Source organism: Halyomorpha halys, unplaced genomic scaffold (genome assembly GCF_000696795.3).
Source record: "Halyomorpha halys isolate HHAL.00 unplaced genomic scaffold, Hhal_1.1 Scaffold582.1, whole genome shotgun sequence".
Classification (NCBI taxonomy): domain Eukaryota; kingdom Metazoa; phylum Arthropoda; class Insecta; order Hemiptera; family Pentatomidae; genus Halyomorpha; species Halyomorpha halys.
Window position 1 is genome coordinate 741,244 of NW_027115659.1, and position 27,756 is coordinate 768,999.

Below are 27,756 nucleotides of genomic sequence, written 5' to 3' on the forward strand. Positions count from 1 at the left end.
TTTTTTATTATTACTTATTTTATTTTTTATTTGTTTATTTTTTTTTACTACATTCATTTTTAATTATTAAATATCAATCAAAACGATTGAGGAAAACATCCTTCGGACTATATTTAACCCACATTATTTAAAACAGAACTATGTAATGATAAAAAAAATCTATAACAAAAAATTCCAGGAACATATAATTGTATAACTGTATTTATGAAAACATATAATTTTGATAATGTAACTGAGATATAGAAGACAATAAATTAGAAATTGCCAAAGGAAAGGGCTGAAATGTTGCTAAAATATGGTTTTACATATATACATGTATAGAATAAAAATGTTAATAATAAAATTTTAAAAATATAATTATATTTAAACAGTGTGGGCTAAATGTGGTCCTAAGGATTTTTTCCTCTATCATTTTGGTTAATTACTACTATTGATTAATAATAACTTATTTTGGATTATATTGAGGAGACATATATACCAGTAATTAAAAGTTTTGGATGTTATAAGCCCTTGAGAGAGATAATGACTAAGAAATTAAAATGTTAAGCACAGATGACTAAATCAGATATTGAAAGGTATCAAATAGTTTTTTCAATAGAAAAAAAAATATTATGTCAATTACTTATATAAAATATATTACCAAACTAGGCAATATTTGGCAATAATGAATTTATGATTAGAATACATCAATAAATTTTATAATTCATTTAATGTAAATTAAAAAAAAATTCTGTTAACATTAATTTTTCTTTAAGCCCATATTTTATTTTGAATCCCTTTTTTGACAAATGAGCATGAGATACTGACCTTATCATGTTCTCCAACTCATGGCGCTGGTCAGCATCAATCGCTTGGATGATTTGTACCGGGCTCCTTGGGATGGACGACGGCTCTCCCCCGTTCAACGAGCTACAATAGGCAGCTATAAGAGTGTGCTCATCATCTCTGGAAACACCACCTTACACTGTAACTCCCTCTAATTTCTTTCTCCGAATTTATTTTACTTTTCTTTTCTGAATTTTTTTTTTTATTCTCAAAACTTCTGAATAAATGATAAATAAAAATTTGACTTTTTTTATAATTACTACTGGACATCCCCTTTTAGAACAGGCTATTTTGACATTGGACAACTAATGTAATGTTAGGTGGTATTATCAACATTTACAATTATTATAAAAAGCACTTACAAGACAACAGACAATGTGAAAAATGATTTAACATAAGGCTAATGCAGTGCATGATAAAGTTAAAAAAACTCTGAGGCAGATAGATCAGTGAGTGATGGAAAACTAAAGAAAAAAGTGAGCAAATACTGGAAGGAAACCACTTGACTTATATAAAAATATGAAAGACCTTTTTTTTAGTTTGAACTCATAAAATTTATCAATGCATGTATAACAATAAAATAACTAAAAAGAATTAAAAACATGGCTCTAAGTTTAAAGTAAATTGATAATAGAAAAAAAAATCCATATTGTAAGATAAGAAATTCTTGTTTTTATTAGTTCTTCTATTCTTCTTAGATCAATTTAATGTTCAAGTAAATTTCCTGGAAGTTTTTGCTCACTATTAAAAAACATGCAAAGAATAGCATTCAACAATATTAGTGATTACCAAATATGAAGTTTCATACAAAATATAGCGTAATTTTAATTTTAATTAAAATTTTCCTTTATTAATATTTAAATTTTGAAGTAAAAACATGTCAAAAAGTAATATTATCTCAAAATCAAAAACCTGATACTCCAGATTGGAGGCTTAAGATATGGGCCAACCGCCCATCTATTTATAAAAACTTATAACAGCTCACAGACTTAGAGCCATAAAATAAAATTGTATTAACAGCAGTAGTGTATGGTAACTCATATATAGGTAATGTATCAAGCGAGAAAGAGATTATTTATGATGTACAAACTCTATATCTATCGTGGTAAGGACAAGGAGTAAAAGTTATATTTACTTAATCTAATTTTTTTTTCTTTTTACTGTATAATTGTCTAGAAGATAATATGCAACTTGATATATGGTGAAAGATTCTTGAATTGAACTGTTCCAAAAAAAAAAAAAACAGTAAGCACTGATTTTTAATGTACCTATGATTTACACACCCTCAAGGGTGAAGACATGTAATACACAAAATGTGACTTGTACTTATCACGATTAATATATTATAATGAAAAGTCAAATACTAAGCATAGACAATTGTTTTAGAAAAAACAATAGTTACATATAAAATGTAACTTTGATAAATTTCATTGCATTACAAGAAAGAGAAAGAGTTAAATATTGTTTAAAGAAATCTCAGTATCAATATAAAACCATTATTATAGATACCAAAACAAAAAAAGTTAGTAATGCTGAACTATGAAAAATGTAAACATATCCCAATAAACTGAAAATTTTGCTTTAAAAAATTATTACTATCATTAAAATTAATAGAAATATGTTTCTTTACATCATACTCTCTACAATTAAATGAAAATATACATACATAATCATAACTTATTCTGGAACTTATTAAGTAATAAGCAAAAATAATATTCCTTTTAATTCAAATTTAAAAAAAAAAATACTGCTCTTTCTCTCTTGTTTTCTAACAAAAAAACTTGCGAACTCTAAGAACCGGAGAAAAGGAGTAAATAAGAAAAGAAAATGAGTATGGTACTTACGAATCAGGTGTGGAATTGGTACGAGTGCGAAGCTCGACCTCGGCCAGCCTGGAAGCGTACATTTCCAAAGTGGAATGGACATCGTGCTGGGAAGCAGCTGGAGCGTGAGGAGGAGTAGGAGGAGCTGCCAACGGGTCACCCTCCAACACTGTCTGCACTGGTAGGTATCCTACTCGTGGATGTTTGTTCCAATACTTCTTTGACTTGAATTTATTCCTAAGGGCCCTTGTGAAATCTCTTACATCTTCTCCAGAGGTAGTCTGGCAAAGAAACAATCATAATAAATAACAAACATATTCATGAATATATCAAAATATAAACCATTCAAATATGGAAACTTACTGCTGTACAATACTCTTGCATTGGATGACTGAGTTTATGATTTTTAGCTTTGCGACCAGAGAAGAAACATGCCGAACACATATCAAAGTTAAGACACTTTAGGCAACGATATCTAAAACCAAAAATTACAATATTTATAGACTATACATGTAATATATTTATCACACTACATTTATTTAATGAAATTTTTTAAACGTTTAGAAAGGCAACAGAATTAAACCAATTAGATCATACATATAAATAATTGATCGTATTATTTCAAATTATGAAGGAGATAATCAGGGGTGCAGTAAAAAAAAAATATATATAACAACTATTTTTAATATACTTCACCCCTGATCATCTTCATAATTTTAAACCAATTTGAATTTACTTGCGAAAAAATTTAAATTTAAAGACTAAATTAGCGTTACATAGGAGAATAAATACTCACCTAAAACCTAAGATTGGATAAGCTTTACAAATATTGCATTTTGCTTGATGTTTAGCTGATTCACTCGCAGCAACTCTATGAAGTACAGGAAGCCATACCATACTTTGTGGTTCTTTTTCCAACCAACTAAGAAATTGGATTGCCTGTAACATAAGATGTAATTATACAATTAAAAATACATTAAAAGCAAAGGTATTAATTTTTATCAGTAAATTACAACAAAATAAAATAATTCAACAATTTTATTAAAATAATTTCATAAATAAAACAGTCTGCTTATCAAGGAATAGGAGCTCATGAAGCCATAACTGCAGCAGAACTGGAATATTTTCAAAGTAATAGCAATATATTTTTTATTCCTAGAAGGTTAAAGTTTAAACTCTCTTAGACCTTTCTACTCAACAGCTACTATATATACAAAATGATAATCATGATAGTTATAGTTAAATAATAAACAATAACAAATAAACAATTCCTACGATTCCATTCCTCACAATATCCGTCACTTTTTAGTATCCTCTCTCGTTTTTTCCCAATTCGACTACAGTCCCTTAACCTACGGAGGGCTCTCTACTGGAGGTCAGACTGCAGAAACTGATTAGATTTATCTTCGGGTTTCCCAGGCACCCTCATGTCTCTTATTTGCATACTAAATTGAAGTGGTATTATCCTACTTTATGACAACAATACCTCCTCGGTGTTTTTCTTTTTCAAGTCCTCAAAACCAAAAAACTGCGAATATCCTTGATTTCACCTTATGTTCATCTACCTATTTATTAGATTGATTTCTATACATGCTCTTATTGAACGACCTCCCCATCCCTATTTGCCAATCCTCCTTTATTCTTTCCTTTAAACAACAGCTATTTTCACCTGCTCACATCATAAACAATATGTATAGCTATAACATCAATTAATACATTCAAACTGTAATTATAATTTAGGTACTATGCTTTTGTAAATATTTTATCAGACAAATGATGAACATATAGTCTGAAATATATCTTAGTTCTTAGTGAATTTTTGACTCAGAATAAAATTAATTTTTATTCATTCATTCATTCTTTTTATGAATGTACAATATTTTATGAATAAACAGTAAAATTATTAAATGAATAATGGTTATTTTGACCTTCATTATTATAAATTATTCATGATTCATATGGCTATATGCATTTTTTTTTTTCAGAAAGATTTTTATGTACATGAATAACAAGTGAGCTAATCAGAATTTTATAAAAAAGTGAATCATAAATACATATTGGCAGAAAAAACTACATGGTTTTTTTAATGATGTACTGAAATTGGCTATTAAGAAAAATGTAACTCTTGGAGGACCATAACAACTTCCATTAATCATTCAATATCAATTTAAAATAAAAATAATCAACATAAAATTATTAAGAAAAATTTCATTAATAAATATATTTGTTATAAAACACAAGCTATACCTCAATATGTGTTGCATTATTTCCAGCTTCATCAAAACAACTTCGAACAGAAGGCTCTATGTTGGATCCTCCAAAAGCTGCAACTTCTCCAAGTTGGCGTGGTATTTGGATGCAATCGTGCAAGAGAAGGCCAAGCTTCCTCTGGTCCACTAGCCTGTTTGGATCGGCCATTAATCTAAACATATCTGGAAACAATCGAGCAAATATACAGTTTCGGCATAATAGTGTTTGTCAAAAAAAAGGTTACAAGCTTTCATGATTTAATATAAATGAAATAGATAATAAGATAATACTTACATCCATATTTTTGTTCTAAATGTCCTTTACAAAGTAGCACTATACCAATTTTAAATGAGAGGACTCTCATTTGTCCAGTTCTTTGGCTGAAAGGAATGAAGCAAAACCAAAAAATTAAATGAAATAATTTAAAATGTAATTTAAATGATATTAAAAAAAAAAATGAAAAGCTCTTTATTACCTGTCATAGACATTCAAAAGCCAGTTGACAGCTAAGTCAAGGCAGAGAGGAACATTAACTAATGAAGGATTTTCTCCCGCGAGCGTCTCGTAGATAGTCCTTAGGACGCTGATCATGTCCGTAACGTCCAGAACTTTGTCATTCTGAGCTCTCAGGCCATGCGTGTCAAACACATCAATGGCCCTTGTCACAGTAACTAGGTCCACTGTAACAACATTATAACTCCAATTAAAACAGTAAAATCATTACTATTTTTCAAGTTTAACAATTAATATGAGGTGTGTACTTTGTAAAAGTGATTCAGTGTAACACAAGTAAAAATGATTAAATATAGCTTTCTAAAATTATGAAAAACTTTTTGGACTGACAAAAGAAATTTTTAAAACTACTTTTATGGAAAAATATTTAATTAATACATTAATACTTATGGAATTTGTCTTTTTTTATTGTCTCTATTTTGTGTTCATTTTTTCTTTTTAATCAGTTTTGGGCTCTTTTCCAAACTTCAGAATTGCATTATCTTTTTCTTAACCTCTTTGTGAATTACAACTATATAATAGTCCCGATTTTACAAGGAGACATCCTGTTATAGCAATGGGCACTATTCCGCACAGTATTGGATAGTGTAATATGACTTAAACATAATAAGTCTCCTTAAAAAATTAAGACTAACTATAAATATGAAAAAATATAAATTATATGGATGTAATTAACAAGGAGACTTATGAAAAAGGTAATGTAATCCTGAAGATGGGGAAAAGACCATGAAACATCAAGAGGAAATGAATAAAACATAGAGCCAATAAAAAGGAAGAACAATTTCACAAGTATTAATGTATTAAGAAATTTTTTATTATTTTTTCACAAGCAGATTCTGTAAGAGACTGCTAAATTAATAACACAAATAATTAATACAAAAGTAAATGACTGCATATTGTATTGATTTCAAAGTTACATTAATAAATATTGGGGATTGTAAATTAACAGATTCAGAAAGTTAAAATCCTATGAAGACATGATAAATACCATTGACCAACTTATTTTCTCATATAATAATTTAGTTTTAGATCATATAATTATGGAGATAATATTGCACTCTCAGTAGTTACAAAATTATAGAACAAAAATCACAGGAATTACTACTTACAGCAAATTCTCTTTTGTACGGTGCGTAGCTTCAAAGCAGTTCTGTAGGCGGAAAAACGAACTTCATTAAGTTCAGAAAGTGAGTTCATTAATTCGATCATTTTCGGATGGTCCCAATGTGTTGTCTCTGTTTGGTGACTAAGGAGAAAAATATTGTTAAATAAGGGCAATTAATCAATTTGAGGTTTTTATTTACTTTCAATAGTAACTTTTATAGTTAAATAACTTACTTAATGTAGTAGGGGACCTTTGCAGGGGTGGTAGCTCGTTCCCATGGGTGCTCGACGGATGCGGAAAGGAAGGAATGGTTAGGTGCGACACCACCAGAGCTCAGCCCTCTAAGTGCCCTGAACCTATCGTCCACTGTCATCTGGATCACTCGCCACCTATAAGAAATAAATACATTTTGATGGAAAATAAATGATAATAATGTTATAAAAGGGAGAATTATGAAAGTTTTTGAATAAATAATAAAAAAATTCCAAGTTCATCAAGATTTTTTACCTAGCATTGAGATCATCAACTCTCGAAAGGAGAGCAGGAGAGATGTTAACGCTGCCACTTCTAAATGATGCAACATGGTCATTGAGGTCTTCTATTGACCTCTGCAAGGGTCCCAGCCTTTCACCAAATTTCTGGAAATAAATTTACAGTTCATTGCTTAGGTATGAAATAAAATAGGCATTTAAATGTCATAGGACATTAGTTCTTAAATAAAAGAAGATTAAAAAAAAAATATATTTGATTAAAGTTAGTATTTATAGTAAACTACATTCATAAACTCATAAATTCAGGATTGAATAGGTAGATACTTTGAAATGATTATATTTGAGGCTTATTTCTAAAAGTGAGAATACCAAAATTGTTAGCTGTATCAAAGTTAATCCTGATACATTAACACTATCAATGACATTGGTTTGTTTATTGGAAATAAAAATTCATTCTGTTTGTTTTGCAAAATTGAACTGTTTAGGATTAAAGACTTTCTAAAATGGAAAATTAAAAAAAAAAAAAATGGTTGAAGTTGTCTTTTATTTTACAATTGGTATAGCACTATAACTCTTTGAAAAATATTTAACAGAAATTTATTTTTCTAACAAACTATTTATTATAACCCTCTCCATCATCAAACTGTCTATTTTTTTGTATCATTTAACTGTGTATTTTCGAATCTATCCACATATATCTTAAATCAAATCCTGTTAGCTATAAAGCTGATGAAAAATGAATTTACCTTGCCGATAGACATATCTCAAAACCTAATTAAAAATAAATTAATTTTCTCCATTTAACTGACTGTTCATACCCTTTCTCACTTTCTTTCTTTATATTATTTTCTTTATATTATATTGTTTCTTTCTTTATATCAATTCTTATTCATTACCTTACCATTTTTAAATAAAGGAATAATATTAACTTAAATTACTGTATTTTAAAGAGTAAAACTTTACTGACTTGAAGACTGTCAAGTTGGGTAGCAGCTTGTCCAGGGTCAGTAGTTGGTTGCCAGGCTGCACAGGCAGTTTCTGAAGCTGCTAGCCGTCCGCTGGCCTCTTCCAAACACTTCTCAAACAATCGAACTCTCTGTAAAGGAAAAAAAAACAATTATATATATATTGTTTATAAAGAAAAAATGAATATTTATGTTAGAAAAAAGAGGTGTCAAATTCTGTGAAAAAAAAGTATCCTTGCCATGAGATCAATGTGAAAAAATAACTTCCATTCTATAATTATCTTCGACTGAAAAAGATAATAAATCTCAAAATTTAATTTCACATTTTGGATCTAAAAACACCATTAATTAGAAATGTCAGAAGTTTCCTAATAAAAACTCATGTTGAGAACAAAGATAAAAATAATGCAGTAATGAAATACAAGAAAAGTAATAGGTTTACAAAAATGACTAATAAGAATAAATAAAATCTGAGATGTACAAAAAACAATTACAAAAATGTGGGTTCATAAAATGTCAATAATGAGTCTGAAAGGCTGAATTATAATTAAGATTACTAATTTAGAATAAATATTCCAAATTAATGATTGTTATCTTGAAAAGTAAATAGTCTATAAAGCTAAAATTCAAATTAGGAATATAAAATCTTAAAAAAATATTGGCTAATTATTATAAATAAACAATGAATCAGGCAATTAAGTAATTTATAAAAAATAAGTATAACTATGATTCTTAGATAAAAAACAAGACTAGTTCACTTTTTTATGTTTTATTATATTCCTATAATAAGTAATTCTTTAATTAACACATAGAGCACAAAACATTGTCATTTCTATTTGTCCACTCAAGCAAGATTAATTTTTGCACAATTTTATTTTTCAAATTATTAATTCCAATTTACTAATATATCATTTGGCAGATATAATATCACCCCGTAGTGTTTAGCGTATCCAGTGCCATAACTCCTATGATCGATATATTAAAATGAATTAGGAATGAACTTAGAGGTACAGTTGCTTCAAGATAGGTTGAGCAGTTTATCAATCATACCTATGGAAAGAGATGTACATTCTGAAATAAAGAATGCACTTTGAAGAAGTAGTTCATGATTTTATTGATCAAAAAGCAAGACCTTTTAAAAATGTTTTAATTAAAAATTTGTACATAAATTTTGTTTCAAATATCAAATAAAGTATTTTATCTAGTACATAGCTTATTTCTGATGCCAACCCAAAATTGTTCAGGGAATAATTTTTCTATTCTGGAAGGGTCCTTATCTTAAAGTACCTTGGAGTCCTCACTTGGTCAAAAATGACCCTGCGTGTATAATAAAAATAATAGCAAAAATAAAAAAAAAAAATATTTGACATAAAATAAACTTAATCAGGTAACACCGAACAGGGATATTTCTAAATAAAATAAATTAAAGGTTCGTTAACAACTCAATATCTCAAAAATTCAAGCATTGTTAGGATTGAAAAACATAATTATGGAGACTAAATATAGCATACTTCACTTCAACATAGAGAGAGTAAAGCAAATATTGCTAGTTATAACGACCAGTGTAGTTCAACATCTATGTTGATATGTTAATATATCACGAGCTTAATTATAATTGAACCCTCGTTATTTACATTTATATTCTAAAGAGAAGTTTTAAACAAGGAACCTTTAGCTATGATAGATTTATTATCTTTTGTTTGTTTTGAGAACTAAAAAATTGGTTTGATTATTGAGTTTTCAAATCACTGTTGTTGATCAATAGATAGAACTATCAATAGATACTAAATGCATAAAATTATAATGTTCATTTAAAGTAAAGGATAAAAATGTAGCTAGGTGGTTTTGGAATTAAGAACAAGTACACTATTTAAGTAAATACACTATTTTTGCTTTTGATTAGCATATACTAAGCCATTGAAGTACAGATACTTCTATAAATCTGTATTTTTGGACTATAAGATACTTTTTTAAGAATTTGGGATTCAAACTTGAAAATAACAAAAATCAAAATACAATGAGTAATCAAATGCATTAAAAAAATTAATATATCCACTTAAAACAATGGTTTTATGACAACATATTAAAAATAAGATTTCATTATTATTGTTATGGTTATAAAATATGTTACAATGGCATTTGCTCTAACCGTTAGGATTGGCTTTATCATGTTAGAATCATTCATTATGTTGATGTTATTGTGGACTTAAATAATTTAAAACAACCAACGGGCTGAAAGTAAATATTGAAGAGCAGGCAGCGTGCACACTCGGAAGTTGGCGGGAGACCAGTGATGATGGAACATGGTCTGTCATGAATTATTTAGTCGACAGAAAGGAAGACCGGAACCTAACATATTTGCGGCTACTGTTTGAGCAGATCGTGTAATGTCTCGGTCGTGGGGGTTGGCCGGCGGAACAAACCACAACAGTTCATAACTAATTAGTCAGCTGCAATTTAGTTAAGGACCGAGCAGTGAAACATGCAATCCATACACACTCATTAATTCAGGCAGTCGGGAAATAAGTCTTCTATTCCTTCGAACAATCTATGTCCATTTTCTTGATAATTTTTGTTTCTGATACGTTTCCAGGAATCGAATTCTTAAGTCATTGTGTGTTTTCTCTTCTTAGCATGCAATAATAATAATATGCAACTTCATGACAGACAACTTCTTACAATGACTTTCGAACTGTCGTTACGTTAAATTTAGTGAGAGAACTTTTTTTTTTTTTTAAAAAAAAAGTGAGACTAGTTTATTGAAGTAAAAAGCGTAAGTTCTCAATTTTGTTATAAAATTCCTGCGAACAGCGGAATTGCCTTGATTCCGAATTGTCTTCGAACAACTTGAAAATACCTTAAAAATATTCCGAAATTCATTTTTTTTTATATATATAGTCAACTCCACCTCAACTTTTTTTCTTTTATACATTAATGTATTTCAACGCAAACTGTTTTGTTGCTCATCCTTCAAGTCAAACCATAGTAGCCGCCTTAGGAAATTTCGCTAAGCAAAATACCGCTCTTAAAATTAGTTCAGGAACAGATCACTTCTCTAATATGAACTTGAAATAAATACGCGACATAAAATGTATTATTATAGTTCGTAGGCGATCGAGCGATATGTTTTAATTTATATTATCATCATTACATATATTTACATAAAAATAGTAATTAGAAATTAGTAAATTTGATGTTTTGATGTAAGATTAAAATAATATGATACAGGCATGTAGAGAAACTATCCATTGGTAGCACTCTAATCACATTTCTATATTAGAAGGTCTAGAGGCAATGTTCTTTTCAGGCATCTCGAAGGATTGTCAGGAATGGAAGAGGAAGGAAGGTTAGAAACTAGTGGGTTTAGGTGGTTAGGGAGTTTATAATGGCTGTCTGGTTTGGGCTAGATTGGTTACATATGGAACATTAAGTTCTTTATGGATGATTTTATTTGTATGATTTAATAAAACTTCTCCCGTATCTCTTTAAGATTATTTTTCATCAAGAAATACTACCTTTTCCCGATATTTCCTTAATATCTTTGATTCTGAATCATTTTTATCGCTCCTACGTATTGTTAGTTCCAGTACTAATATGGAATTAGAGCATTTGAGGTGTGTGAATCTTAATTAATTCTGGATAAACTGATGTACTGAGGATTTATCTAACTTTACAAACTAAATCCAGAGCCATCTTTATCCCATATGGCACCATGATCCACAGGGCCTCCTAACTCCTGTGATCGATAAATTAAAACGAATCAAGAACCAACTGAGTAGTAAGATTGATTCAAGAAATTTATCACAGATGTTAATAGAAGCAGATATACGTGTGTAGTAAATCTGTTTTTATCAACATGAGTGATAAACTGCTCAATTTTTCTTGAATCAATCGTACTTTGAAGAAGTAACTTATCATTTTACGTATAAAAAAAAAAATCTCTTGTGAATTTTAAATTTTATTTAGGGTTGTTATTTCACAAATATTAAATAAATTAACGATTTTATTGTATGATCTATGACCGAATGTTGTTTAGAAAATAATTTGAAAGGCCACATTTCTAATCTGGAGGACCAAATATCGTGAAGTACCAATGATTCTAATTGGTTAAAGAAGACGCTGGCTAAATTTCAGTCTAAACATTTAACAACTAATATTCAAGTAGTTTTTGCCAAGGTGATGGAACATGTGCTGACGTTAGACTGTCGTAGCAATGATATTCCTCTTATGAATCTCACCCTCTTGCTATCTATACCGACAGAGGAGTACACGAGATGGAACTGGTCCAAGCCTTGGGGACGACCTATGCCAGGAGTGAGTCAGTCCTAACAAGCGAGTACCCCTAAATCTTAGCAACTGTTTCACCCAGCACGGGGCTCTTTGTCATTCGGCTATTATAATTTCAGCTGTCTCTCTTTGATAAATACTCTCTTTAGTAGCCACATTATTTTAAAATAAGTAAGTATTCAAGTTTGAAACACATTACTTGGATAAGCGAGATTTAATCCACCCGCAAACTAAGTTTCTGCACGAAAGGAGCAGTTATGGTTCAAAAAAGTATTCTGAGCCTCGAAAGTATCTCTTGTCTGCTTCAGATCATGAGAGATGTCCAAATGACGGAGAGAGTAAATGTTTTATGTAGGAAACTATATACTTTCTATATTTTACATAGAACACTATGGTTGGCATAGAACAGTGCTTGAGGACGCTGTAGCTGAGTGAATAGAGGTGTAACCATAGCAACCATTTATCTGAAAATTCGATTCCAGATTGGGCAGGTTGACTTTAAATCCTTGACAACCCCAATGACTGACAACTAGAACCTCCCACTCTGTTTAGAATAGGTTTGTTATCTATAAGATAACTCTCCGAAAGTAGGAAATAAGGTAAGAGGTAAAAAAAAAAAGAAATAAAGAAGCTTAATGTCAGATCCTCATTTTTTAGAAGTTTAATAAGACTTAAGAATCTTGATTCAAGCAAGGGTTATGTCAAAAGAAAATTTGAACTTGGTTTGTCAAGCATAGAAAAGATCCTATAGCCTACTTAGCTCCATAAATTTGAACTATTATTATTATTCACTATTTGATTATAATAAATAATTTACTTTGTAGGAAGATAGTCCGGATGGCGGTCAATAAAGGTATCAAAATAGTAAAATAAAACTATTTATTGTTAACCAACGTGTCGCCCCACTTTAAAGGGCTGTTAGATTGAAACGGAGATGACGAGTCAATTTACTCGTCATAAATTTATTATATATTTTAATTTAATAATAAATATACTGGAAGTGGGATTATAACACAGTGATAGATTATTTATTTATTCTAATATGAGAGACGTGGATCAACTTTAAAAAATGAGATATTCATCTGGGGCAAAGTTAGCCTCTATAAAGCAGGTACCTGGGCCTTCATTGGATTGGAGTATAAACCTATCTGGTGAAGGTAGATGCGGACCACACGACCTCCTCATAAAACATTTGGTCAATAAATAGTACTTCTTTACTAAGAACAACCTACCTAACCTAGATTATAATGGTAGAGGTTTAATAATATATAAGTAATAATATTTATTGTAATAAAAAATAATGAGGTATATAATATATGTAATATATTTTCTTTTTTTTCTATAAATAGATAAACCCCGATAGACGGAATGAGACCAGGAGAGAGGCAGATTCTATTTCGAACGATAGGTGGAAGAGCACTTTTAGACTGTTTCCTTTGGCAGTGGGGCGAACGGCTCTTCTACCACTGTTTTCTAGTGATTTGTCTTAATTAGTTAACCTAATCGCTGAGGGGGGATCCTATACAAACAAATACTTCTTCTCTTTTCGTTCAAATATAAACATAATATCCATCCAAATTGAGTCTACAATAAACAGTTTTGAAGTATTACGTATATTAGGAATAAGAGAAAGGCGTAAAAAATGTAGTAATAAAACAATATTAAATATTTCTTCAACCTATTGATATCTACATTAAATGGATACATTTTATGTAAAATATATGGCAAATTGTTTATATCAATATAAAACTAACTTAAAAATAAGGAAGGTTAGCAATGCTTTATCCTCACGCCCACAGTGAATTTATATTAAAGACCATTACTGAAGTACAATGGGATAGCAGAATCCTGTACGAAACGTAAAAAAAAAACTGATTTCAAAACAAGGACCTAAGAGGGCAGTACTCTTGGTTTCTAATAAACAGTCAATTATAATTTGAATCAATAGAATGAATACATCAAAAAATTTATCACAAAATTCTATTGCCAGTTACCAACAGTAAAAGGTTCAGTGGTTCACAACGTAGGAAATCTAACTTCATCTGGAAGAATGAAGTCCAGACTAATGAGATAATTTATAATTGTTAATCATAAATAATTTATTCGTATTATTTAAAATTATTCAATAATCATAATATTTTAATTGTTAGCAGTGCCCTTTGCACGCGACTAAACCTCAATATTAACAATTTTTTAAAGCCAATGCAATTGTTATAATAACACACCAGGTTGATATGATAATGAACAATTATGACAAAAAAATGTAAATTTTAGTAAATAATTAAATATCAATATTGAAACAGCTTGAAAGTTAAAACTGTCTGGTTTAAATCCACTTATAATTCAAAATTAGACAACTTGTGAAATAAACATCAAGATAAGGACTATACAATTTTGGAAATTCAAACATTATATTCATTCATTTTTTAAAATATAAAAAAAAAAAAAAAAAAGTGTTGACAAATATTTGTCTAACAACACTGATACTACTTGGGATGTGTCATGATGAAAAAATAATTTTTCGTCCATTTTTTTTTCCATCTGGCTTTAGATACGGAGACAGTAGTACAATATTTGCCTTCCGCGGGACAAGTCCTCCACTCACAAACTAGATTTAATTATTTTATGTAAATTATGCTGTGGAGGATACTAGCCGCTATGGAAAAGGGGAGATAAGGACAATGATTAATGAATTTTAGGCTCCATTATTATCCACAACAAACAGCAAATTTCTATATCACAATGTAACATGTAGTTTAATATTCCAATGAATCAAAGTATAATTATTACATTAAAATCATTGTCATTACGATGGTTAGTACATGGTGTCCCGTGAGTACTGAGAAATATTTGAATAGGTCACAAGTATTAAGAGGCCAGTGGTTCGGAACTAGTGGGCCACGAGAACCTTAACATGTGACGGGGGAGTGTCCCATATTTTTATGACTATTTATTATTAAAATTATTCTATTAGTTATCTTTGTATTAGCGAGAAGGTCTTAGCAGGTAAATGAACAATAAAAATGACTCAAAATGCACTTTTAAGCAAAACTAATTTTCAAATATTTTGATGGGACCCCCTCTTTGTCCTAAGTCTAGAGTGGTGGTGGGCCGAACATGATTCTAGGAGTTGGGAACCATTGATAAGACAATAGGTCGATTCTCTGCCGAAAAGGAGAAAATTAATATATTGTATTTTTTGTAAGCTAGTAACGGTTTTTTATTTTTTTTCTTAGATACCGATCACTCAAAAACTATTCACGAAAATTAAGTTTCGTATCTTAACAGAATCCAACAGAAGGGCACTTACGGGAAGACAAATGGGAAAGAGGTTTATAAATTAATTTTTTATTACAACAGTAAAAATTTCTTCAGCCCTGTTGGGCTAAATACAGCCAACTTTTAAGGAGCAAAAACTTCCATATTTAATAAACTTTAATTTCTTGATGCATGTGAGTCCTCAAAATTTAAAGAAAATTATTTTAATTTGTTACTAACTATATCTTAGCTCCATTGGTTATTTTTTGTTTTATTTTCAATTACGATATAATTTTTAAATGGACTAATATCGTACTATCATGGTCAAAAATAAAAATGACAAGTACATAAGCCAGTATTCCGCATCATATCTACTGGACAGATATCTAGGTACATAATTACCTATATAACATGGTTTAAGCATACATTTTATTATTTTTATTTTTTAATAAAGTTAATTTGTCGTTTGGGAATAAAACCTACAGAAGGAGCCCTATTAGGAACATATGTGTCAAGAAAAGTGCTAGCTGATGGAATTTACAGAAATTTATAAAGCCGTCTTCGCAATATAGGTGGGCCGAGAAAAATACCTACAGGGACGTGTAAGTTGGACTAGTGAATAGAGTGATAAGATATATATGTGACCATTTACATATTAACCCGCATAATTCATGGAAATTTCATAAAATCGGATAAACTGTTCGATCGATTATGGCTGCACACAAGTTTAACTACAGACAGGTACGGAACCAAATTTGTTCCCTGCATGAATATAGTTTTATTTTATTGAAGATTAATTAATACAATATGCCACAAATTAAAGGCATTAAGTATTAGTGTTCAAATATTCATTAATACAATATATACAGATATATCAAGTAATTGTAGTTTTAGACGGGCCTAGATTTTTTTTTTATCCTAAGTTTAAATGACATTAATTATGATTGTAAATAGTTCAGTTCAATAAAAGCATATTAATAAATTATTCTACAGAAAAATTTAGAAATTTTATACGCGGTTCAACGTTTATAAAAAATGGTTAATTTATAGCTATTTCCTTCCTGAAATAATTATCTTGAACAAGACCGTTACTTGGGGTAACCAGAGTGAAAAACTAATTGAAAATAATTAGCACCTAGCGAATATCAAACGGAGCTAGGGAAGATACTAATGAAATAATGCATTGTAAATTATTACTTCACTAATAATAATTTTGCATATCATTCGAGAAGTTGAAGGCCACAATAAAGAAATCCTCAGGAGTCTTCTTCGTGAAGGAACATTTTTTGTTTGGAGCGAGGACAGAACTTCTAGTGGATCGAAGAGTTCTTTTATAGCTGAGAGTAGAAGGAGAAGAGAACGAATAGATAATAGGATGAGGAAGACAGCCATATCATAGGGACTTTCAGAGGGATTTAGGAATCTTTAAATTAACACGGAAAAAAAAGATTATTGTAAATCTATTTTATATCAGATCGGAATGGCATCGGAATTTAACAAGGCGTTGCGAACCGGACCGGCTGTTGGAGATTAGCCTGGACTAGATATAGCCTGCCCCTTCTCAAAGGATCATGTATAGATACCTACTGTAGATTAACACGCGTCATCTGGAGCGACGCTTGTGTACTGTTATCATCATTTTTAATATACATCAGATTAAAGAAATATTCGATTTAGGGTCAGAATAAGTTAAGTACATAACAAAAGAGTTAACTAAATTAATAACTTTCATATCTTGTAAAAATAGATGCCGGAAAGGAAAGTATATAAGAGATATAACAATGTGAAAAAAACTAAAGTCCAATAACGACAAGGAAAAATCAAACTTTTAAACTTTCCTGAAAGCTAAGAATATGTCTTGTAAAACGTTTTTAAGTTCTTTTCTATCAAAATGACTCGCAAAATGTCGTCTCTCTAATATTGATTTCATTTCGTATTCATACAGTTTAGGGAATAAATTCAACTCAACATCATTTTTTAGTAGCCATCAAATCTAGAGTAGTTACCACCATCTATGGGAAAACCTGCTGACCTGGAACTGAAGAAAACAACAGACGATTTGAGCTCAGGAGTGGATGATTTTAGTTTTATTAAAAAGAATTTCATCATGAGTGAGTAAATTCACATTAAGCCGACGAAGAATGGGGGGATGATGAACAAGGAAGAAAGCAAGTAAGATCAACTTAACTTCTATCATCACATCATATCTTTTACATAACTTAAAAAAAAAATAAAACATAAAAATTAAAATTGCACTCTTCATCAACATAAATTTCACATAGTCAAAATTTTACTAACTACTATTATGCCATAATATAACTTGTAACTTGGCTTACTCCTAATATTCAATAAATTTTTTACTATATTATCATGAATCGGAGGCTTAATTCTTATCTGTAGTGCTTGATTCATTTTATCCTCCCTTATTTAATTTATTTAATCAAACCAACGTTTCGGCCAGAATTTCTAGCATTCATCAGGGCTAGATAACAACCAATGAATACAGAAAATGAAAAATAAAAATATAAACAGATTGACATAGTAAATATAACCAAGTAAATAATTGTATAGAATGGAATTAATAAAATAAAGTTATATTGTCATAATAATTCCATTCTATATAATTATTTACTTTATGACACTCTGTTTATATTTTCTGTTTGTTATCTTGTTCTGTTCTTAGCCCTGATGAAGGCTAGAAATTCTGGCCGAAACGTTGGCATGATTAAATACGTTACTTCAACTTTATGTGCTTTATTTTGACCGCACCCCCCAACCATCTTCTCCTCGTAGTCATCCACGGTAAACTATCTCTCATCATTATTGGTGTTTAGATTTCTTTGCAAACATAGTTATATTTAAATTTCAATTATTCCGGTAGATAGAAGTATTTGGTAAAACCAAATAATTATGTTTTTAATTCTGTTTCATAGCACCATATATAGTAGTCTCAGTGGTTTAGAAGAAATATTTAACTTTTGATTGAAGAAGTTTACGCGGTTCTCTACAGGAATCTTGTAGTATCTCATGGATTTTTAAAACCAATACATAACTCATGTTCCAAATAATATTACAAACAGCTGTTAGTGGGACATTTCAGTAAATAAAAGTAACTTGGACAAATAGATCCGAGAGACAGCAGAGGTAGAAGCTCTGGACTCCGGGGTCGTTTTGTTGTGTCGGTGCCGGCTGGAGTTGTCCAGGTCACACTGGAATGAATCACCGCTGCTTCTTCAACAGCTGTTGCGTCTTATCTTCTACGGTGAGGCAGCTGTGAGGAAAACTCCAATAAAAGCCAGACATAATTGTAATAACATAAAACACAGTTAATTATTTTTTCGACACCAGTAATTAATTAAATAATTAAATTCGACACCAGTAAGTTCGTCCCTCTGTTATGAATATAAATGATAGTTATACGTCATTTCTTATGGATTAATAATTCAGTATGAACAAAAGTGCATATCTTCTAGAGTAGTTACATAAATTTATTTTATAATTAAATTATGAAAGGTAATATATTAATTTTTTTCTACACATTCTTGTGCACATTGATATTGATTAAATATAACTCAGTTCCTTAACGAAGTTGAGAATAATATTGAGGCATATTCATTGTTGTAAATAATTAAGGATCACTCCTCCCACCCAAACCCACTAGTTCTAATCTCGCTTCCTGGCAATCCTCCTAAGCGTGTGAAAAGAAGATGATTTGGAGACCTTTCAATGTAGGAATGTTACTTGAATGCTACCAATGAGTGTAGTTTCTCCACAAATCTTTCATGTCATTGTACATTAATCAGTTTTATTTATTGCATTTTTAGTTGAAATAAAGTAATAAATTTTATGAAATGAAAAATGAAAGCGAAAACAAATAACAATTAAGGGTTGGAGCTCACTAATGTTTTGTGGTAATATTTAATATATCAATTATGTTTATAAATGAAGAGACAATCGTCAAAACTATTTTAATGGAATGTGATACGAAAACAGAGTCGTCATATACAAACTTCAAGACAAGGTATAGTGGAGGGATTGAGTGGGCTCGGGGGTCCTCAGGTCGAGAGCGTAAATATCGTTATGTATATAGCTTGATTATGTTCATTTATAATTTTTTTTTTCATTTATTCATTTTATAAATTTGACCATTTATCACTATTACTAATTGGCCAAGATTGAGGAAGATTGTAATATTTATTAATAAATAAATAATCAATTACTGAATCTAGACACACCGAAGTTTGCAATGGTAAAGTTACGAAAGCAGACTGCTTATTTTTATACGGTATTATTATTTAAGTACATTTTTTATTATTATTCTAAGTCTTCAGGAATGATTTATTACAAAACCGAAAGAAAACAATTTCGAGCTAATTCTATTTCTGCCAGTTGGAAGAGACTATAAAAACGCAAACAGAAATAGAACAGTGATAAAGAACACTAAACGAAACCAAAAGTACTAAAGATGTTTTACAAAAGGCGGCTGTTCCTGTTGAGTATTTATACACCGCCTTCAAACCTGTGCAACACCTCAACAGTCTGCAGTCTGCGCAGTCGCCAACCTTTAAAACATCACGGACAACTTATAGCAATTTTTTAAAAAAGGTAATACATTTTATAAAATAATAATTATTAGTAATTTCATATGATATAATCATAAATTATCATTTAACCCATGACAAAACCTGTAAAAGTTCATCTAACCGTAACTAAAGTATTCCCATTAGTTGTCTTAAGGCAATACAAGTATATAAATTTTAATTATTTCTGATCAGATGAGAAAAATATTACAACCGGTTGACCCATGGTTCAATGAGAATAGAATCCAGAGTTGGTTTCGAATCAGCGAGAATAGAATTCATAGATTAACTGATTTAAAAAAATATATATATATAAATTTACATCATGAACTCTTTTAGCAGATCAAAAGTAAAAGCCATCTTTTTAATTTTATTGAAACAATTCAGTTTTTGTCACCCACGAATGGGGTCAAAAAATAATTTTTATTATTATGGAGAGATGGATAATAAATATTTAACCGAAATTCAATAATTGCAACACAATGAATTTTACATATTTTATTGTAAAGAACCCCATTAATCAAAATATGCAATATCCGGAAATAGGATTATGCAGAAACTTTTTTTAAAATTTTTTTCCATGATAAAATATTTCTAACTCTTAACATATAGTTTTAATGCAGGACTTTTTTTTTCTAATTTCGTAAAACAGGGTGAAGATGCTTCTCCTGCTAATGTGTTAATGATAAAAAGGTCGTAAAGCATCAAATTAGAGATAAAAAACGGAACATAAGAGCTTAAAAAAACATTCCTAACATATTTTAAATATATTAAATGTTAAAAGCTTTTCAAATTGTCTAAATAAATATGGATTCACTGACATATAGATTACATATTTATACCAATATTTTATTTTTTTGCAATTATTTAAACAAATGTCTAAACTTTATATCCCCGATAAGCGGAATTGTACTGCAATTTATTTACTTATTTATTTACTATTTTACAGCTGAGGTGCGTAGCATTCTAAAACCAGCAATTTTATTTAACAGTTAAATCATATGAAATTCTACAACAGCTCTTGGTAGAAATCGTTTCACCACGCGTTAATCTTGAACAAAAAACTATTAAAATGATAAAATATATAAAAAAAAAATTAAAATGAACATTTACTAATTTTGCAAAGATACGTTTCAATTATTAACATAAAATACAAAAATTCAGATAAGAGACTATTTACAAACTCAATTTCTTCAAAAGAACAATTTTTACCACAATAAATAACAATTTATTAACAACTGTACATAAATACATCAAGTAAATTTGAGGAAATCATAATGGTATGGTACAAGCATGTAGAGAAACTACCCCCCAAAAATGGTAGCACTCTAAAAACATTTTTACAATATATGGTCCCGAGGCCATCTTCTTTTCAGACGCCTCGGAGGATTGTCCGGAATAAAAGAGGAATCAAGATTAGAAACTAATGGGTTTGAGTGGTTAGGGAGTTTATAATGGAAGGATTGATATCTGTTTCGGGCTAGATCGGTTACAAATGGAACATTAAGGTCTTTGTGGATGATTTCATTTGTGACAAAGTAGGGAGCAATTAGGTTATTACGAAGGATTTTGGGTTGTAAGGATTGGAAACGAGAGGAATTTAAAGGTTTAGTGGAGCCCCAGAGCTCAACGCCGTATGTCCAGATTATGGTATGTGACAGATTATGGCGCTCAAGGCCTTATAATTGTCATGTAAATCAGTCTTTTGTAATGAATTGGAAGTTTGGACCGTTTGTCTAGTAAGTGCTGTAATAGTCGAAATCGACGTGCAGTTTCCTGTCTTTTCAGTCTTGTGTGAGGATTCCAGGTTAGTCGTTTGTCCAGATGTAGTCCAAGGTAGCGGATCTGTTCTACAGGGGTAAGGGCAACATTATTGAAGTATATTGTAGGAAAGTCAGTAGGTATACGACGTAGGGTAAAGGTAATTTGATGGGATTTGTTGGAATTTATTTTAATCTTCCAATTACGACACCAATCTTCGAGGGGTGTGATATGGGATTGAAGAGTTTGCGATGCAATTAAATGGTTAATTATTATTAACAGCGAGCACACATGTGTCATCGGCATATGTGGTGAGGTTAGTGTTAGGATTGGTTGAGATGTATAGATTGTGTAGAGGATGGGACCGAGGATACTACCCTGAGGAACACCAGCGGACAGAAAGAAGATGGATGAATAGGGACCATTGTGGTTTACTTTAAATAATCTGTCAGTGGGAAAGGAACGAATAATGAGAAAGTATGTAGGAGGTAGGAATTTACGGAGTTTGTAAAGCAGTCCCGGGTGCCAGACTCGATCAAAAGAAATAAAAAAAAAACTTGGCTGATTCCTGAATGATGTTCATTAAATTTTAGGATTGAAATATTTACAAATCTGTCACGAGAGAAGTAAATAAATTAAAAGAAAAATCATAACACGTTCTAATAAAGACTAGAAAATAAAATAGATTTTGAAAAATACAGAACAACAGATATGAACTAATACGCACCGCGAGAAAAGCGAAGCTGACTAGATATAAGGAATCAGCATTCTGAGCCGAAAGCCTAGTCGAAATCTATACCAGAACTTCACTGAGGACAAAGGAACGAGGTGAAAGAGCACTGATTAGAGGCGATGGGCCGACAAAAACCGAAACTGTGGGCGTATCCATGCTTTCTCCAAGTCAGTACACACATCTCATTAGCTCATTCATTAAATGGTCACCACATTGTCTCCGTTCCCACGGCTCATAACGGCGGGGAGTTTTTTTCTGCGAGGGGTGACACTCTAGCGTTGATCCGATGTTATTGTCCAAAGGCAACTAGGGGAATCAACTAAGCAATATAAACTTTAAACGATTCCAAGCTGACTCCAGTGAAACGAGACTAGTACGATAGCAACAACGTAACTACGATAACTTAAATATATATATATATATATATATTTAAATTGGAAACAAAAACAATCTCTGTTAATTTTTGCTCCTTTTTAAAGAATAAATTAATCTGTTTATCAAAAATTGACATATTATATATTTAAATTGCAAACAATTATGCCCAAGTCAAATCATTTTTAAGAAAAATTATATTTATCAATTAATGTCATGACTTTCTATTTCCATAAATTTCTAAAATAAAGTTTATCTACTAACAAATATTTATAGTCTTATTGCTAAAGATATTTCATGTTTACTTTGTATTACTTATATTCTATTTTTTGTTTCTAATTAAAATGATTACAAAATTTTTTTTTATACAATTTAGTATAGTCTGATAAATTGAACCACAATTTATCTCATTTAATTTTTTTTTCATTTTTTATAAATTCATCTCTTTTTACGATGATATTCCATTAATTTATTTAATATTTAAAAAAAAAAACCAATTATGTACTGAAAGTTTTCAAACTATATATTGATTTTATTTCATACATCATAATAAATAATGGTTTATGAAGTGGTTATGTAATAATGGTTGTGTAGAATGGTTCTGTTTCCAAGTAAAAAAAAATCTAAATAGATTTTTATGGATCATCCAAGATTTTTAAGAAAAAAATCCTAGTTTTTAAGAATTAAAGAAATATTATTTACTAAGAGCGTAACAGAGATCTTTTGTTTCACTTACTCTCTATTATTAAACTGAATTAGAGAAAAATTGAAGGATTTATTACTAATGAACAACACTGATAAATATCAAAGTCATGAATAGTCCGTAAAAAAGTCAAATTTGGTAACTATTAATTTTAAATGTTTAAGCATTTAATTAGAATAAATAATTTTTAAAAAAATCAGATCAAATGGTTAACTCTGTTGTCAAAAAATCAGTTGAGAACGCACATATAGAATACGGACAATCGTTTTTAAACTTCTCACAACACGATAAGCAATTTATTACTAAATTAGAAGTACATAACAAAAAAAAAGTATATCATCGTCAACAAAAAACAGTTTATTTTCAAAACCAGAAATAAAATAAGGAAAGTTTCCCCTTGCTTTCCTCGTGTGTTTTTCTATTAAAAGGAAAGGGAAAAATTACGATTGGAAACAGATCTGACAGGCTGTTGATATTTGGCAGGGCCGTGGTCTTTCCGAATGACGTCCAATACACACAAGTGTGATGGTTTGTTGCGGCTTCCCAACTAAATAGCTCTGGTTAGTATACAAAGGTTTTCCCTAGCTGAGTACGAAAATACACTCCCATGTTGATCAAAAACGGTATTTTCGCCGATTCTGCGATATTTTATTGACAGAACTGCTTGGAAATATTGAGTTCCGGCCATTGGAGCGAATCGGAAGGTCGTTAATGCCAGCCAAAGATTTAGCAATAGATATTTATTGTAAATAGTTCCAAAAGCTCCTGTAAACAGGATTTCAGTTAGGTAGAGTCAATATATCGCTCCTTCGTTGGAATAATGCCACACCAATTTTTTTATATTATTTTGTAATTAGGGGTATTCCATAGAATACATTAATTGCTTTGGGAATGTACATGGGACGATCTCAGTAAAGAAAGTAACATCAGTCTACCGTACTATCTTTGGAATACGGCCAGTTCTAAATAGAATCAAAACTTTTTTTTAATGTGCTACTATTTAAGAAAAGCAGCGATATGTAAAAATAGGGGAAATCACCAATGTATAAAAAATGATTTGAAAGGAGATTATAAATAAAAAATACTTTTGGTTAGTAATATTAGAATCACGTTTGCTTCTTCTCCTAAGATACAGAGAATAACAGTTTCATTTTTTAAAATAAACTAAGTAACATTAAAGAGATGTTTTAAAACTCTAGAAAATCTTTTTAAAAAAACACCTATCTTTATAAACTAAGTGTATATCTGAGATAGAGGCTAATTTTTTTTTTTACTATTCTAATTTTTTTATTTTATATAATGATTTATAGTATTTAAAATAGGTGGGAGTGAGTATAGGTGGGGGCTAATTTTTTTTTTAATTATTTAAAATAACGAAGTGAGAACTTAAAGAAAACGAACTATCTCATGCAATAAACTATATTTATCTTTTAAAAACATTTAAACTAACATCATTATAATATTGGAACAGAGTGGACCCAAAGAATCGATAATGACAAAAAGCGTAGTCAATTGTCTCTTATAAACACCGTCAAAGAAAAAAAACGAAACATATATTTATTAATGTTATTTAATACAAGATGTTGATACTTTCATTTTCGTACTAACAGATTTTTTTTCATTTTATAGTAATTAATTATTCTTAATAATTCCATAAACTTGATATAATGTTCCTATACCGGATTGCTATTCGATTATTAATCGATTTCGTCCAAATCGACTGTGGGAAAGTTCGATGTTTTTGCATAACGAGTTAATTAGTATTTTCGCTGACAGTGGCAGTTGATGTATTAGGCAGTTCCTCGTTGTATAATGTGTCTAGAGTTTATGTCTTAGCAACTATAAGACTACATTATAATTTCAGTTTCTTCTTACTTATTCTTGTAGATTTTTTAAAATTTGTAAATAGATTAATAAATTTACGTAATCATTGCTTCTTCTGAAAGAATGTGTATAATATTCGGTAGAAACTATTTCATTCACATATTTAAAGTTCAAAAAGTGATTTTTAAAATAATTTTTTGTTCCTGGCAGTTATCGATTGACGTATAATGTTTTAACTCACCTGGTTTTAGTTTGATATCTTTAATTGAATCGGTGGTGATATTTATTGAACTTAATTTATGTGAACTAAAATTGTATTAAAATAAATGACATTACAGTCTCGATATATATAGATCGGTGACCTTTTGGTACAGAGCTTAAGTTCATTTCTAATATATTTTTATTTAACAATATTATAATTATTTTCACTGAGTTTTCTCTACGAAGGTGTTTCGATATGTATATAGTTGGCTTAATGTCTTCAGGTTTTAAAATACGAATCTATAACAGTTAGACATTAGACGTTTCGACTTACATTATTAACATTACGAGATATCTTTATTGTGAAGAACCTGGTTCATTCTGATAAATTTTTACATATTGTGTTCGAACAACATAGGGATATGTGGCCTCCTATGAATTTAGAAAAATTATGTTTAAATCTTAGTAAGAAGTTTTGTAAATTAATGGTCCTGTCCGCCTACTGGACAAACACCATTATATCGTATGCTAAAGTTGAAGAAACCACGAATTTAATGTTTATAACGTCATTTAACTTGATAGAAGATTGATCGTTTCCAATGTACGAGACCTTAGAACGATGATGAAATGAAAATAATATCAACAAAACATCCATGAAACTGTTCCAGAAAATCTGTTGCCCCATTTCTTATAAACGTCTTGGCCCACCCTAGAATATAATTTTTGAGCGCTTTCATTCACAACTAACGGACTGTATAATAGCTTGGAAGGGGTCCAGCTCCAAGCATATAGTTTCGGGGACTACAAAAGAAGGCACTCAAGAGTATTTTCGGACGGAACATAAACAGAATCTTGCCAGTCACGGCTCAAAAAAAGTACGGCGATATTACTACTGGCCTCCTTAGAGGTCTGTTTATATTAGTATAAAGGCTAAACATTGAATCTGATTATCTATAAATAACAAATAACTAACTACCAGAACCGGATTCGAAACGGGTTGTGGCAGATAATTAATAATTCGTTAGTCGTTTGTCAACCCTGTGGGTTTGGAAGCCCTGCGGGGGCTCAACCTCCCTCTACATAATGGGTACGATTCATGGGGCGTAACCTGAGGGTTGATTATGAACAAATCACCTCCTTGTATGACCGCTTTTCAAGAAACAGTACTTCCTTACAAATTACTGAACCCCTATCTGTCCTTCATGGATTGTAGTGGTCCAGGATAGGACCAAGGACAAATAACTAGTACATCAATATAAACGTATTCAGGTTATTTGCAACAGGCGCAAAAGAAGGAAAATTCTTCAAAGCAAAATCAAACCCACAGGAACATCACACGCGACTCAAGCCTGCTCCAGTGAGTACAGAATTGAATGGAATGATGCACACACAACAGATAATAAAAGAGCCAAATAGGAGAAAAAAAGGCAGTTACTTCACCCCAATTTTTTATTACTTAATTGAAAACTATGTATAATAACTAATCAAAAATGATGAGTCTGCCAAGTATAGGTAGGGGGAATAAAAAATGGCGGCTGTTTGAAAACGTTAAAAATAATTAATTTTTCAATTGGAGCTCTATATCTTTGCAACTACCAAACAATAGAAATTCTAGGAGAGCATTATTTAAGCCCTAATAGAGCTATTTACGTTCAATAGTTCTCAAGATATAGCTTTTTAAAAGGTAACATTTCATAAAAATGTTGTATGGAAATTACTGAAATATCAGTAGTTAGTTAATTTATTTTGAGAAATCTACATCTCTGGAAATATGTGACGTACAGATGTCTATTATCACTCAAATTAAAGCTAATTTAATCAGCTATAAAGTAGTTTATGACGTTCATTTTCGTAGGAGTAGTAGTTTTCATGAAATTTGACAAAGGAAAAAGTTAAAAATTAATTTATAGTAAATTTTAGCTTCAATTTGAGCGCTGGCAGATATCTGTACATCCAATGGTTTCTGAAAAAAAGTTTTTCATAAATCAAACCTATTGTCCGGGAAACTATAAATCAATTTGTTTTAGCAAATATCATGAAAACTGCTATTCCTACGAAGGTAAAG

At 30.3% G+C, this 27,756-nt stretch overlaps 1 protein-coding gene across 10 annotated transcripts in view; it reads right to left on the reverse strand.

Moving 5' to 3' along the window:
• The window catches only part of Dys (Dystrophin), a 349,452-nt gene that overhangs the window by 6,438 nt on the left and 315,258 nt on the right, over positions 1-27,756 (reverse strand). For 9 of the 10 annotated variants that reach the window (XM_067052674.1, XM_067052673.1, XM_067052664.1 and 6 more), the window contains 11 exons: positions 7,975-8,103; positions 7,024-7,154; positions 6,750-6,905; positions 6,521-6,657; positions 5,374-5,578; positions 5,193-5,278; positions 4,896-5,080; positions 3,445-3,587; positions 3,012-3,123; positions 2,670-2,929; positions 808-945 (listed from right to left, as the gene is read on the reverse strand). In XM_067052674.1, the coding sequence (XP_066908775.1) occupies positions 808-945; positions 2,670-2,929; positions 3,012-3,123; positions 3,445-3,587; positions 4,896-5,080; positions 5,193-5,278; positions 5,374-5,578; positions 6,521-6,657; positions 6,750-6,905; positions 7,024-7,154; positions 7,975-8,103 (1,682 nt within the window). The remainder of the gene's footprint in view (positions 1-807; positions 946-2,669; positions 2,930-3,011; positions 3,124-3,444; positions 3,588-4,895; positions 5,081-5,192; positions 5,279-5,373; positions 5,579-6,520; positions 6,658-6,749; positions 6,906-7,023; positions 7,155-7,974; positions 8,104-27,756) is intronic. The other variant, XM_067052668.1, reaches the window with a different exon arrangement.